The sequence below is a fragment of the Rhipicephalus microplus genome, chromosome X (genome assembly GCF_043290135.1).
Source record: "Rhipicephalus microplus isolate Deutch F79 chromosome X, USDA_Rmic, whole genome shotgun sequence".
Taxonomy (NCBI): Eukaryota; Metazoa; Arthropoda; class Arachnida; order Ixodida; family Ixodidae; genus Rhipicephalus; species Rhipicephalus microplus.
This window is the reverse complement of record NC_134710.1, coordinates 54,449,057-54,464,400: the sequence shown is the minus strand read 5'-3', so window position 1 is coordinate 54,464,400 and position 15,344 is coordinate 54,449,057. Positions and strand designations below refer to the sequence as shown.

Genomic DNA, 15,344 nt, shown 5'->3' with positions numbered 1-15,344 from the left:
TGACGAGCAGCCCCATGATGCGTCCTTGCGTGCTATCGTTGAGCACCTGGAATCACCATCTTCCAATCAGTCCCATTGCTCATTCGTGCTCCACGATGGTGTGTTATACCGCCAAAGTTTTCAGCCGGATGGGCCGACCCTGCTGCTTGTCATTCCAAAACACCTTCGCTAGGAAGTTCATGACCTTCCATGAACTTCATGACCTTCCGACTGCTGGTTACCTTGTGTTACGCACTTACGACCGAATAACGCCGACGCTTCTTTTGGCCAGGGCTTGCACACTCAGAAGATACATTGCAGCTTGTGAGAAATGTCAGCACCGCAAAACACCATCGACACGTCCCGCCGGACGTCTTCAACCACTTGACATTCCGTCAGAACCGTTCTTCCGCGTTGGCTTGGACCTACTTGGCCCTTTCCCCTTGTCTTCCTCGGGTAACAAGTGGACAGCCGTGGCCACCGACTACGCCACACGTTACGCCTTCACACAAGCTCTTCCGACAAGCTGCGCCACAGATGTTGCCGACTTCCTCCTCAAGGACGTGATTTTGCAACACAGAGCCCCACAGCAGCTGCTTACAGACTGTAGCCGCACCTTTTTGTCGAAGGTCATAGCCGACATCTTGCAGTCCTATAAAACGAGACACAAGCTGACTATGTCATACCACCCGCAAACCAATAGACTCACGGAGCGTCTAAATCGAACTCTTACAGACATGCTCGCTAAGTATGTTTCTACCAACCACACCAACTGGGATCTCGTGTTGCCGTAAGTCACATTTGCCTACAATTATGCGCGCCATGACACTGCCGGTTACTTTCCATTTTTTCTGATGTTTGGCCAAGAACAAACATTGCCTCTAGACACCATCATACCGTCCCCTGCAGTACCGACCAGTGAATATGCCATGGACGCTATCACTCGGGCCGCTCATGCACGCGAAATCACCCGTACTCGCCTTCTGACCTCTAGAGAGAAGCAACGGCTTTTGTATGACCAACGACACCGCAACGTACACTTTTCACTCGGTTCTTTGGTCCTGCTCTGCTCTCCGACCCGTGAAGTTGGCTTGTCAGAAAAACTGCTTACTTGCTACATAGGTCAATACCGAGTCCTTCGTGTAGTTACTCCTGCAAAATATGAAATTGGTCCTGCCACCCCGTCGCCTTCATGTGCCCAACAGGCTACCGATATTGTATAAGTTGCGCGCTTGAAGCCCTACAACTCTCCTAGTGACGTTGACATTTAGATGCGCCGAGACGACGCTTGTGCCGCCGGGGGTTATGCTACAAGCATGTATATTGATATTCTAGGGGGCGACGCGTGTGTGTCCCTGACGAGGAAGACGAAGGGTTGTCTCTGCTCGATCGCTGGTGAACCGGTCACGCCATTACCGCTGGTTTTGAATACATCTTATCCCCAGCCTCGTCGATACGGGGTCTCTTCTTTTCCGTAACCATGTTATCTGGTGTCAAACGTCCCAAAACCACCATATATAATTATAAGAGACGCTCTAGTGGAGGGCTCCAGAAATTTTGACCGTCTGGTGTTTTGTAATGTGCATCTGCTAAATCTTACAAAACACCAGACATTATAGGCCACAAGCATTTTCGCCTCCAATAAAATGCGACCACCACGGCCAGGATTCAATCCCAAGACTTGCAGGTCAGCAGCCAAACACAATAGCCACAGACTACTATGGCGAGTATATGTTGTCAACATAGCCAACTACATTGCAGGTTTTCTATGTACGATTCTACACTGGTGGATTTCCTGCGCAATGCGCCACTGGTGTAGCATCAACAGCATTACAGGATTTCTATGTCCGATTCTACACTGGTGGATTTCCTGCGCAATGCGCCACTGGTGTAGCATCAACAGCATTGGAATTGCTTTTTTCGGCAGATACGTTTGAGTTTTCTAAAAAGTGCAGCATTGCAGGTTTTCTATGTCCGATTCTACACTGGTGGATTTCTTGTGCAATGCGCCATTGGTGTAGCATCAACAGCATTGGAATTGCATTTTTCGGCAGATACGTTTGAGTTTTCTAAAAATTGCAGATTCCAGGATGATGCGCTCATTATGGGCTATCCTATTGAAGAACCCAGTGGCACTGTTTCAGTGTCATACATAATTATTGAACCAGTGTGGTGCAGGCTACTGGGAGGTTGCCACACCGCACAATGGACACGCGACACTGGCGCTCGGGACACCCAGTTCGGGCTGAAATTGGACTTTTAAACTGATTTTACAAATTCTGGTCATGGCCAGATCGTAATTCTGATTAAAACATATGCACTGTAACACACACAAACATACGCACACACAGTGAGCGAGGCTCGAACCCACCCAGTTGACGCATACTACAATATGAAGATGACATACTACCACTACACTTCAAAAATGCAATATTGCATTTATACTTTACACCCAATTCCAGTAGCCAGTCTTTTCATCACCTTGTCTAAAAAAGCAATTTCCATTCCTCAGTGCTTGCAACAACCTGACAGAAGATAGTCATACATATGTCATGTGTTGCCCAGGATCATGACGTCCATCTGGCATGTTTTGTCAAAGAACGTGTTAGCGTAACAGGAGACGTGAGCTGCATTAAACTTCCAAGCAAACTTCAATGTGCTCTCCCTCGAACGTATGCTGATGCACAGGGTTCAGCAGATGACAGTTGGCCTCTAACAGAAGTGAGTCCCTTTTTTTTTATACTTGCAACGAAGCTCTTCGATGTTTCAGTCGGTTTATCTAACTGCAACAACTATTATACCCAGTGTCAGCGGGACCAATCGCATCTGATCCAAACAGCGCTCTTCCATTTATGTTGGCTATTCGTCAATAATCTTCTGCAACATTGGATGACAGACGCCTGCCCACCTACAAGAAAGAGAACCGCCTTTCGTTTTAAAAGAGGCTGCCTAAAAAACGGCACTTCGCTGTAGCCTTCACGCGGCATGCGTGGCTACAATATTGGGCCGAGTCGCTTTATAGCCTTGTCTGCTTTACACAGAATGTTTTTTCAGCAAGCCCAAGGAATGCTCCATGATCCATTCAATTAAGCTCACTAAATATTAAGACAAAATTTTTCTTTCTCTGCAAGTTAAGGTACTTGATTGATTGATATGTCGGGTTTAACGTCCCAAAACCACTATATGATTATGAGAGACGCCGTAGTGGAGGGCTCCGGAAATTTAGAACACCTGGGGTTCTTTAACGTGCACTCAAATTTGAGCACACGGGCCTACAACATTTCCGCCTCCATCGGAAATGCAGCCGCCGCAGCCGGGATTCGAACCCGCGCCTTGCGGGTCAGCAGCCGAGTACCTTAGCCACTAGACCACCGCGGCGGGGCTTAAGGTACTTGACAGTAATACCTGTGCAAGCATCAGTGACAAAGGTGGGTACAGCTTCGGCTCCATAGCATTCCTCCAAGTTTCTTATTGGAGTTTTACAACACAAAGAGACAGAATGTATACAGCGTCTGTCTAAAGACTTTCTGTATACATAACTTGCATTTGAGTTAACTGTGGTTGCCATCTTCAAGTACCCCTTCCAATTCTTCGTGTTCCCCCTTGGTTCGACTGGCAAACAGGAGGAAGCGGAGACAGCATAAAAGAATGAGAGAGGTGAATGACTCTCTGTCATCCCTTGCACTGGCACTCTCAAACGAGATAAAAAGTCATGGTGGCCGCCATCTTCAGGTACCCAGCGCAGAGAACCTGTCTGTGATCTCACATGCAAGTTTTTTATATTTGTTCTTCACTGGACATGTTTTGTATCAATACTGGTAATAGTGCCTGTGTTTATTATTGTACATGTTTTTATTCATCTCAGTTTTCCAATTGCTTCACATAACTTTCAACAATCAGATTATCTTATTCTGGACTGTTCAGCTGTTCTGTCACATATTATTCTGGTGTTATGACATATCCTTTGTTTTTTACATTCTTTATGTATTCTCTTCTAAAGGGCCTATAAATGATAAATTAGAAAAAATACACAAAAACAAATAGAAATGTTACAATCAACTAAGATTTTGTAATAATGTATTACTCGGGGAAAAGTCGTCAGAACACAGCTGCAATGAGAAATGTGAACTCCTGCCGAATACCAAATAACCCCTCTAACTTAAGGACCCCACCCGCAATAATGATTTTTTTTGTTTGTGTACTGTAACTTGCAGCTCTGTCGTCAATAATCGTGAAAATAATTGTAAATGCTTCAATGTATTATATAATTATTGCTAGCATCATTCATTGTGACCAGTCCTAGTGTCACTTCGAAGCGCCTACATTAAATCTTAAATGAATATTCCAATGCAAGGGGGGCACCTAAAGCACTCAAGCTTAGGTGGCATTGAAATCGAAGCCTTAAACACTATAGCGTTAAAGAGCTCATTTCACAAAAATTCTAGCATCGGCACCGTTGGATGTGAGCAAAAAATCATGATCTTGTGCGCGACTAAAAAATCGAGACAGATGCAAATAAAATAAATTCCAGGTCCAAGTGGGAATCGAACCCAGGTCGTTAGCGCGACAAGCGCGTGTTCTACCACGCAGCCTTACGTCTGCTTAAGTGTACAGTGAAAATACCTTCCTCTGCTTGGAAATACAGTGAAAGTAACGTTCATGCTTTACACGTGACACAGGTCCCGGATACATGCTTCACAATACAACATGAAATATTGCAGTGATAGTGCAAATGATTTATATGCGGGGTTAAATGTCGCAAAACTACCATATGATTACGAGAGACACCGTAGTGGAGGGCTCCGGAAATTTCGACCACCTGGAGTTGTTTAACGTGCACTCAAATCTGAGCACACAGGCCTACAACATTTCCGCCTCCATTGGAAATGCAGCCGCTGCAGCTGGGATTTCATCCCGCGACCTGCGGGTCAGCAGCCAAGTACCTTAGCCATTAGACCACCACGGCGGGGTGCAGCAGTGATAATGCATGGTACAAGCATACAATGCTATCGGGTGTCAGAACCTTTGATTATAATAATGACTTCATGGTTTAAAGTCTGCCACCCACTACAAATAGCACAGACGTTACTGCACCCATTCCCTTAAAGCCCCCCCCCCCCTCCCCCACCGAGGTCAAAATCCGATTGTGGTGTGAAATTGTGCACGAGTGTACGACAAACATGGAGCCATGAGAATTTTTTGAAGCGGAGTTTTAATAGTGGAGTTCAACACGTTTGATTATTGAAACCGTGACAATTGCATCTTTCACTCCCTCCTGTGTGACACTCCATAGTATCCTTTGCAAAAGACACTTTTCCTTTTCGCCGAGAGCCCTTGCCATGCCCCTCCGAATCTTGCAGGGCATTGTCACCGCTGACGCGCTGCTTCAAACACAGTCTACTTCTGGTTGCCGTTGCTCTGTCCCTACAACAACTGCGTGCTAGTTGGCAAACCGTGGCTGCCGTGCCGGCCCATGCTTATACAAATCGTGCAGTTATGTACCCTGCGTTGCGTGCATGTTTTCAAAAAGTCACCAACACAATGGACCCGTCCGCACGCAACACGACGAACAACAACAAGCAGTGCGAATAGCTGCTGACTAACCCGAAGTCGTAGGCTCTTGCTCGACCAATCACAGCATATTTGAACGGCACGCAAGACATATTCGTACAGCGCGTAGCGCAGAGACTCGAAAGGCCCAGAAAGAAAGAGGGATTGTTTCTTGTAAATTGTGGCGCACCGGTGGCTCGTAGCGCTGCCACATGTCGAATCATTGACTGCAACGATATTCTGCACATGATGCACATGTTTACTTGAAATGTTTGAAAACGTATTGGAGGTAGTTTACGGGCCTTTTAGGCCATGTAGTGGGTGCATAGCAAGTTCAAAAACATTTCATGCACCAAGTGTTTTAAGTACACACGAGGAACAGGATATTGCTATTGCGTTCAACTCTTAAAGGTGAAGCTCAAGGGTCTCCCAATTTTTTAAAATAGGAAACCCGCACGCAGACATTGAAATCGTGGGCAGCTTCCCAGCAGCCAGAATCATCTGGGGGCAGCCCGACAAGAGAGAGAGAGAGAAAGAGAAGGCCATTGAACAAAAGCGCTTTTCGGGTGCCAGCTACAGTATTGCGTGCACCCTGCAAATCTTCGACATCAAAAATACTTGCTTTACTAATGAAACATCGCACAGGGCTATGTCGCACCAGTGGCGGTGTTGCAAGGTGCTGCCAACTCTGATGAGCACTCGCATTCATTTTCAAGCACAATTAAAATATATTGAAGGCAACACTCCCTAACAATAATCAGTCAGAAGTGCCCACGTCTCCATGAAAATCTCACAACACAAACATCTTAAGGTGTCAATTTTTGTTCAGCAAATCCTTTTCTGGCTGTGTAGTTGGCAAAAATAAATACAGGCTGATACTTTTATTAAGAGTTCAGGCAAGCTTAGCGAGATTAATTCACATTTATCCAAACTTTTGTGTTCTTAACACCTAATAGTAGCACAAGAAATATAAGAGCACATTCCGTTTGTGTGACGATTCATCACATTGATAGCAACAGCATTTTATCACTGGCTGCAGCAAACTAGTTTCGAATTTGCGTACTAGCCATGCGCCTACAAGACAGCACAATTGCAACAGATTATATTATCCCACCAATAGAGGCTACACAGCATGGTATGCAGCAGTTGTGAACAGCAGTTTGAAGGATCTTTACAAATCACAATGTAGATGGGTTTTTCATTGATGAAAGACTGTAGCACAGTTAAAATAGACCAAAAGTTGAATTACCGAGCTAGAAGAATAGCCCAAATACAAGAAGAATGTAGCGATAGTTCCGAGGTTAAAAAAATTTTTGTCTCACCGAATAAATGAAAAGCTTTAGGTAAAAAAGAAAGAAAAAAAACACACCCTCCCTGGTCAGTTGACAAAAATTCTGCAACCTACCAAGCCTCCAAAGACACACAGGAACATTTCTCCATTACTTTTGAAAATATATAACATTCCATGCACACTAGTTAGCTGTTAGGCTCCCTTCCATATGTATGTTTTCAAGATTGTAATTTTCCTAATTTTACAAAAAAAAAAAGAAAAAATCTTTTCCACACATAAATTATTTTGGGGGTTCAGTGGCACAAGGGTCAAATATGACCGAACAGTTCCAAAACAATGGTGGTGCATGTTCAATGCAGTACTGAATAGCAAAGGGTAACCGAGATGCAACAGTTAATAGGCCAAAAAACAAGTCCCTGTATACTGCCTGTAGACAGTAAATGACATATGTGCCCCTCGTCTGGTTTGCTATGAATGGCATAAAAATATGAATGGCAAAAAGAAAAAAAAATCATTGCTTCAACATGGCCTGGGGCCATTTCTCGGCATCTTGAAGAAAGGCGGGTGCTTAACAAAGCCTTTGTTAGGATGATAAGAGTTTGTTAAATGGATGACAATTATTTTTAATGAGTTTTAAAACACGATTCTCTTCTTTCGTGAATGTGATTTATCCAACAATAGACAAGCGTACACGCACTCCCCCCCCCCCCCCCCCAGCTGCTTTTTTTTTTTTTTTAGTAATTTCCGAACAAGAAAAATGTGGTTATCGCTTACAGAACTAAACACGTGTTTGCCACTTAAAACACTACGCCGACATTATAACTTGTTAAAAATGACAAGGCAAAATTTTGGACGTTTGGTTTGACAAAGCAGCATCGTAGCTTTGGCTAAAAGTGTTGGCTTAGCAAGCTTTAAACAACTAAGTAAAATTCGCGGCACTTATAAGGGCACTAACCTGGCGAGAGTTGATTATTCGTACTCTCAAAGTAGCAAGGCCTGTACTTTGGTACTTCCGATTAGCGGCCAATTTCGCAAGGGCATGAGATCTCAGTTGCTTGAGGGCAGCAAGCACAACACTTGGATCCAGCTGCAATTCAGTCGCATACCGCGCCACTAAAGTCTGAAAAAGACAACAATGGTTAAGCAAACATGTAGCATAACACAATTCATCAAAATTATACAGCTGATTAAAGCAAAAATTTACTTGTCCCAATGCATCCAGCGTTCACTTACATCAGGAATGGTACCTTCCTTGTCATCGACGGTAAAAGGAGGCAGCCACAGCTTCACGCTTTCGCCGTTCAGCTTTTTTCGAATGCGAGACACAACCTGGTCGTCCATCGACTCCATAGCCGTCGCACTACGCAGCAGTCAAACAACCTGATTAACAGCTCACGCTACTGGCGATTAACAGCTCACGCTACTGGGATGATTTCAGTAAACACTGAGCTAAAGAAATTTCGGGCAAACATTAATTCCTGCGACGGACGACCGCGTCAAATTTGATGCGACCAACACGACCATGACATGACCACAACCAGCGGGCGCGTAAATTTTGGCTCTATATTGACTCCGCTCGAGTCGGCTTCGTACCGCCTAACGAGGCGTTACTCTTTGCAGCCTTGCGGCCGGTCGTTGAACAAAATTTTTGTCGCCAAGATTTTCTGCCAAATTGAAAATTTTTGTTGAAATCAATAGACACAACCGTACTTTAAGACAAAAACTAAGAAAGAAAATAAAAATTTAATGAGTATTTTATAAACTGCAACGCCGTGAATAAGAGAGGAGGTGACGTTAAACTCGCCCGAGCCCAACAGCCACCGCCCGCGTCTTTCAATCCGCTCAGCTCCCACTAAGGTTTCCAGAACAACTCGGCAGCCAACAATGCTCCCGGCTGGGGTAAGGCATCAGCATTTTTGTGACAGGGTGGAGAGTGGGAAGAAAGAAGAGGTGGATAGGAACACGAGCACCCTACATGGGCCTCGGGGAATGTGACTTGACGGCTCGCATTCGCATGCAGCAACCGCCAACTGTTCCAAAATGCGGGAAATAAACGCTTTTTGTCAGAACAATAGCGTTTACCGACCAAAGTTTTGATGTTTTCATCAGTTTTTCCAGTTTTTGTTCAATATTCCTTCAATTTACATGATCTAGAACAAGGCCCATAGCCAAGGGGGGATGGGAGGGATTGTTATACCAAAAATAGTCAATTATAAGAAATAGTCATGGCCTTCAACAAGTGTGCATCTCCCTTCCTAAACTCCGAAAAAATTTACTGCATACGAGCCTGCCGAAAACTAGCCCAAAGGGGTCTGTGCAACTACCAGAACCATGGCTAAAGCGACCTCCGGTGTGCGCTGTGCATGTTTGTAAGGAAAGGGAAAGCACCAACAGGGTGCTTTGACCGTATGGTTCATCACCCTGTAACTTTGCAATGAGTAGTGTCACTCCTTAGAATAATTTGCAAAAAGTTCAATTTTGAACTGGATATCAGCAATATATCGTCAGATCACTTTAACTGAAAATGCGCTGTGATAAAACAAAACTGGCACCGCACGCAGACATGGGCGTGCATATACAGACAGACAGACAGACAGACAGACAGACAGACAGACAGACAGACAGACAGACAGACAGACAGACAGACAGACAGACAGACAGACAGACAGACAGATAGATAGATAGATAGATAGATAGATAGATAGATAGATAGATAGATAGATAGATAGATAGATAGATAGATAGATCCTGCCGTGAGCAGGTTATTTTTCACGCACTTTTCTTTCTTCTTATTTACATTAAATTGGTTCTAATAACTTCCCCTATACATTCCTTGACATTATTGTCAGTTAGATCTCATATATATATATATATATATATATATATATATATATATATATATATATATATATATATATATATATATATATATATATATATATATATATATATATATATATATATATATATATATATATATATATATATATATATATATATATATATATATATATATATATATATATAATTAAGAATAAAGGAGCACGCTTACGAAAATTTGATAATTTTTTACTCTACGTTTCGGCCGTGGCACGGCCTTCGTCAGGATTCAGTCTTCGTCAGGATTCGGCCTTCGTCAGGAATCGTGACGAAGGCCGTGCCACGGCCGAAACGTAGAGTAAAAAATTATCAAATTTTCGTAAGTGTGCTCCTTCATTCTTAATTATATTTGCACCGGACCCACAGAATTTCTTTTTTGAATCATATATATATATATATATATATATATATATATATATATATATATATATAGTCTTGGAAGAACGCTAACATCATCTTAATACATAAGAAAGGAGATGACAAGGACTTGAAGAATTACAGGCCGATCAGCTTGCTCTCTGTAGTATACAAGCTATTTACAAAGGTAATTGCTAACAGAGTAAAGAAAACATTAGAATTCAATCAACCAAGGGAACAAGCAGGATTTCGAACAGGCTACTCAACAATTGACCACATTCATACTATCAATCAGGTAATAGAGAAATGCTCAGAGTATAACCAACCACTATACATAGCCTTTATAGATTATGAGAAGGCGTTTGATTCAGTAGAAATATCAGCTGTCATGCAAACACTGCGGAATCAGGGCGTAGATGAAGTATATATAAACATTCTGGAAGAAATCTACAGGGGATCAACTGCTACCATAGTGCTTCATAAAGAAAGCAACAGAATACCAATCAAGAAGGGTGTAAGGCAAGGGGACACAATTTCTCCAATGCTATTTACCGCGTGCTTACAGGAGGTTTTCAGAAGTCTAGAATGGGAACAGTTAGGGATAAGAGTCAATGGAGAATACCTTAGTAACCTGCGCTTCGCCGATGACATTGCATTGCTGAGTAACTCAGGGGACGAATTGCAACTCATGATTACGGAGTTAGACAAGGAGAGCAGAAAGGTGGGTCTTAAAATTATTCTGCAGAAAACGAAAGTAATGTACAAAAACCTCGGCAAGGAGCAGCGCTTCGAGATAGGTAATAGTGCACTTGAAGTTGAAAAAGACTATGTCTACTTAGGGCAGGTAATAACCGCAGAGCCGAACCACGAGATTGAAGTAACTAGAATAAGAATGGGGTGGAGCACATTCGGCAAGCACTCTCAAATTATGACAGGTAGATTGCCACTATCCCTCAAGAGGAAGGTATATAACAGCTGTATCTTGCCGGTACTTAGCTACGGAGCAGAAACCTGGAGACTTACAAAGAGGGTTCAGCTTAAATTGAGGACGACGAAGCGAGCAATGGAAAGAAAAATGGTAGGTGTAACCTTAAGAGACAAGAAGAGAGCAGAGTGGATTAGGGAACAAACGGGGGTTAAGGATATCATAGCTGAAATCAAGAAGAAGAAATGGACATGGGCAGGGCATGTAGCGCGTAGACAGGATAACCGCTGGTCATTAAGGGTAACTGACTGGATTCCCAGAGAAGGGAAGCGGGGGTTAGGGGGAGACAGAAGATTAGATGGGCAGATGAGATTAAGAACTTTGCGGGTATAAATTGGCAGCAGCAAGCACAGGACCGGGTTAACTGGCGGAACATGGGAGAGGCCTTTGTCCTGCAGTGGACGTAGTCAGGCTGATGATGATGATGATGATATATATATATATATATATATATATATATATATATATATATATATATATATATATATATATATATATATATATATATATATATATATATATATATATATATATATATATATATATATATATATATATATATATATATATATATGCCCGTTTTTAAAGAGAAAACGGGTCGGAAATCCTCGCCTAGCGCTGACAAAAACCGGTGACGTCGCAGTGACGGGACGGGTTGTTTGACGGCTGTGAGAACAAGCCCGCCTCCTGACGGACGTCACACAGTCAACTATTAATAAGAACAGCTGATATTGTGGTTACTGCACTACTGTCAATCCAAGCATACGAGTTATTCTTAAGAGAAAGGAAGAGAAAAGTGAGCCCCGTTATTGTCTGCTTCGATGAGCGACACCGCCACAGTAGCTCACAAGGGATGGGGAGAGGGGGGATAAAAAGGGTAGGAGTAAAGGTGTAGAAAAGAGGAAGAAGAAGCGACAACAAACTGAGGGGATAGGAGAGACAGGAAAGATGGAAGAACGGTCACTGGAGTCCAAGGACGGGGTACACTTGCGAGAGATGTTGTCGGCGTCTGTAGATGGCGTAGAGCAGGTCCAGTAAGTCAGAGCTACACTGTCGTCGAAGGTCGTCGGTGGTAGGAGGTGACGTAGGGCGAGCCCAGTCGGCCAGAGCTAGGATGACGCCGAAGATCGCAAGCGCGCGGGCGTACAACCGGTCGGCACGGAATCCAGCAAGCGAGCCCAATCCAAACATACTCGACCATGTTTAATACATTTCGTATGGTTCCTAAATCCTCTAGCCTTACTTCGTATAACAGCCCAATGTCTTGCTATCCCATTCATTGTTTCGACCTAGTGCCGAAACCGTAAAGTTTTTCAGTTTCCATGTTCCCATTCCTACCGATATTCGGATTTCCCCTCGTATTATTGTGTGTTAACGCCCTGGCTGCAAACTGAAGGTGTAAGGGTGCATGCGTAAAAACAGAGCTCTTCTGTAATGAAAAAATTGACAGGATGAGCAGAATATTAGACTGCGACCGATGGAGAGAACTGTAGGGCACCGGCACCCAGAACGGCGGAGAAGAAAGGGAAAACAGGTTCAGCCGGTTCAATGGCCCCAAGGCCCAGCTTCAGCGAAGTAGTGGTGGGTGTAGGAAGGGACAAAGAAGCCAGCGTCACAGGTGCAAGTAACCTCCAGGTGCAGGACACTCTAGCTGAAAAGTCACAGCAAGTGATAATCGCCAGGGACTCGATGTGCAGAAGCAATCAAAGAGAGGGTAAAAGGGGACAAGATGGTTTAAGTAGGGACGTTCCCCGGACGTAAGCTGGAAGCAGTCATGAGACAAGCGAGCGCAAAACTCACAACTAAACCGGATGGACGTGATAATTGCGGGCGGTCCAAACGATGTCCTAAATGAAGATTCGGCAGGATTTGCGGCCACACTGGCGAAAGGGGTCGATGACATGCACGTAATTTCCCCACAGGTACAGGTAGTGATATGTGCAATACCGGAAGTACCCATGCGGGATGGCAACCTGCAAAGAGCAGTTGTCGACGTAAACAAAGAGATATGGCTGATGAGTCGAGGGAAAGGCTTTGAGGTAGTGGAAATAAACACAGAGTTGCATAGGAGGGGTGGTTTTCAACGAGACGGAATTCACTTCGATAGGAGGCTAGGTCATGAGGTGGGTCGGTGACTTGTAGGACGCGCAGTAGCTTTTTTGGGTGGCAAGCAAGCCCTTCGGGGTGCAGGATAGCTAGTAACGAAAAAAAAAACAACAACCAGGGAGACTCTTTGACAGGTGGTATGGACAGATACGATTCCAAAGTGGCACCAATATCTAAGATAGGTAGAGTCCGGGGCATAAATAGACGTAGCCACGAGCGCCGAGCCAATTCAGACATAGGGTATATTAACATGCAGGGTGGTAGGAACAGGCTGAAGCGGGAAGAGATAGAAGAACAGCTAAGGGAAGAGAGGCCGATGGTATACGGTTTTGTAGAAACACATCTTAGGGACATGTAACAACCTCCTAACTTTCCGGAGTACGCGTGGAAATATTGTAATAGAACAGAAGGCAGCAGAAAGGGGGGTGGTATTGGGACATTCATTCATAGAAGTACAGACTGGCAAAGGGTCAAGCAGGAGTGCAAAGAACAATTCTGGCTAAAAGGGAAAGTGGCTGGGAAAATTACACTTCTTGGTTTGGTGTAATTGTAGACGGGAGGAAAGGCCAGAGAGTAAAACCAGGCAATGGCAGAGTGTATATCAAAGGACATTGAGAAGTTAGGGGGAGAGTACGTGATAATTATAGTAACGAGATATGAATGCACACATAGAAGATATTGATGGCTATACCGACCCAAAAGGCAAAACGATCATGGATATGTGTGAAAGGCATCATTTGATCATTTGCAACTGTACCGAGAAGTGGGAAGGGCAAATAACATAATAGGTAGGAAGGCTGCTGTCGACGATAGATTACACACTGATGTCACATAGGATGTATGATAAGGTCAAGGGAATGCACATAGGTGAAGGTGGCTCCAGAAGTCTGGGTAGTGATCACAAACGTATCAAGCTAAGTTTTGGAAGAGCAGTAAAATTGGGAAGGAGACAAGAAGAGAACTACAGGAATTTTTTTACTCAGACGACGCGACCAAACGCATGTTGCTCACCGTTGCCTAAAGTTAGTCGGACTAGTTTTTTTTGTTTTCAAATATTCTTTAATTAGATATGCTGAATGAACTAACTTTTGAAGGAAGGAAGCTAGATAAAATTTTTAATGAGAAAGCTAACTGTAAATCGGTTTGCAAAACGTCCGAGTAGACAGTCTTGAACTTTACATCTATTACGTAGTAGTGTTCTTCTTCCAATTACAAATACCCGCGAAATACAAAAATACCACGTGACAAACGCGCTCGTACGCCAGCAGGAAGAAATTCGTTTTCTAGCTGTGGTGCAACTGCACAGCTTCAAGGTTATATTGTGTTTTTTTATTTCAAAATATGATGTGCCAGATTTAGAAGGCGAAAAAAAGCGAAGAAAGTGAAAGATCATTAAGCAATAAAAGAGAAAGACAATTTAGAATATACTTTCTCTTGGTGCTTCGAACGTCGCCTCCAGCCACACGAACGATTTTGGTGCCATTTGTACTTACCTTCATGAAACTAAACACATTAAGTATACTTACATGAGTATTAGTAATGCAAAAATATTTGAACTTAAAAAAGCTTTTTAATCATTCTAATTCCTGTGCAAGTCTCACTAAATTATTTGAACATTTCTCGGCTAATCACCCTGAGTGGGTACGAGCTATGCTAGAGGATTCATTATCATCAGCATCAGCTTGGTTCTGTACTGCTCGCGAGACATCGACGTCCTCGGCGGCCATGCTTTATGAAAAAGCCCACGGCTCCTTGGGGTGTCCACGAAGTACTGCATGCGCGCGGAAACCTCAGCGTCTCCATTGGTGGACATGGCAGGCAAGAAGGCGTTTACATTCGAACTTGGCTTCGGGTGCCCCTCTCAGCAGGAGACAATTTACAACAACTGTGTCCGCCATATTATTGATGGATGTTTCGAAGGCTACAACACCGTCGTGCTTGCTTACGGCGAAAATGAATCCGAGAAAACTTGCACTCGGGTGCCCCTCTCAGCAGGAGACAATTTACAACAACTGTGTCCGCCATATTATTGATGGACGTTTCGAAGGCTACAACACAGTCGTGCTTACTTACGGCGAAAATGGATCCGAGAAAACTTGCACTCGGGTGCCCCTCTCAGCAGGAGACAATTTACAACAACTGTGTCCGCCATATTATTGATGGACGTTTCGAAGGCTACAACGCCGTCGTGCTTAC

At 43.7% G+C, this 15,344-nt stretch overlaps 1 protein-coding gene across 1 annotated transcript in view; it reads right to left on the bottom strand.

Moving 5' to 3' along the window:
* LOC119176057 (NEDD8 ultimate buster 1) overlaps positions 1-8,396 on the bottom strand; it is a 61,229-nt gene extending 52,833 nt beyond the window's left edge. The window contains exons 1-2 of the mRNA XM_037427171.2: positions 8,054-8,396; positions 7,776-7,940 (exon numbers count right to left, since the gene is read on the bottom strand). Coding sequence (XP_037283068.2) covers positions 7,776-7,940; positions 8,054-8,170 — 282 coding nt within the window. The 5' untranslated portion in view covers positions 8,171-8,396. The remainder of the gene's footprint in view (positions 1-7,775; positions 7,941-8,053) is intronic.
* Positions 8,397-15,344: the final 6,948 nt, after the last annotated feature.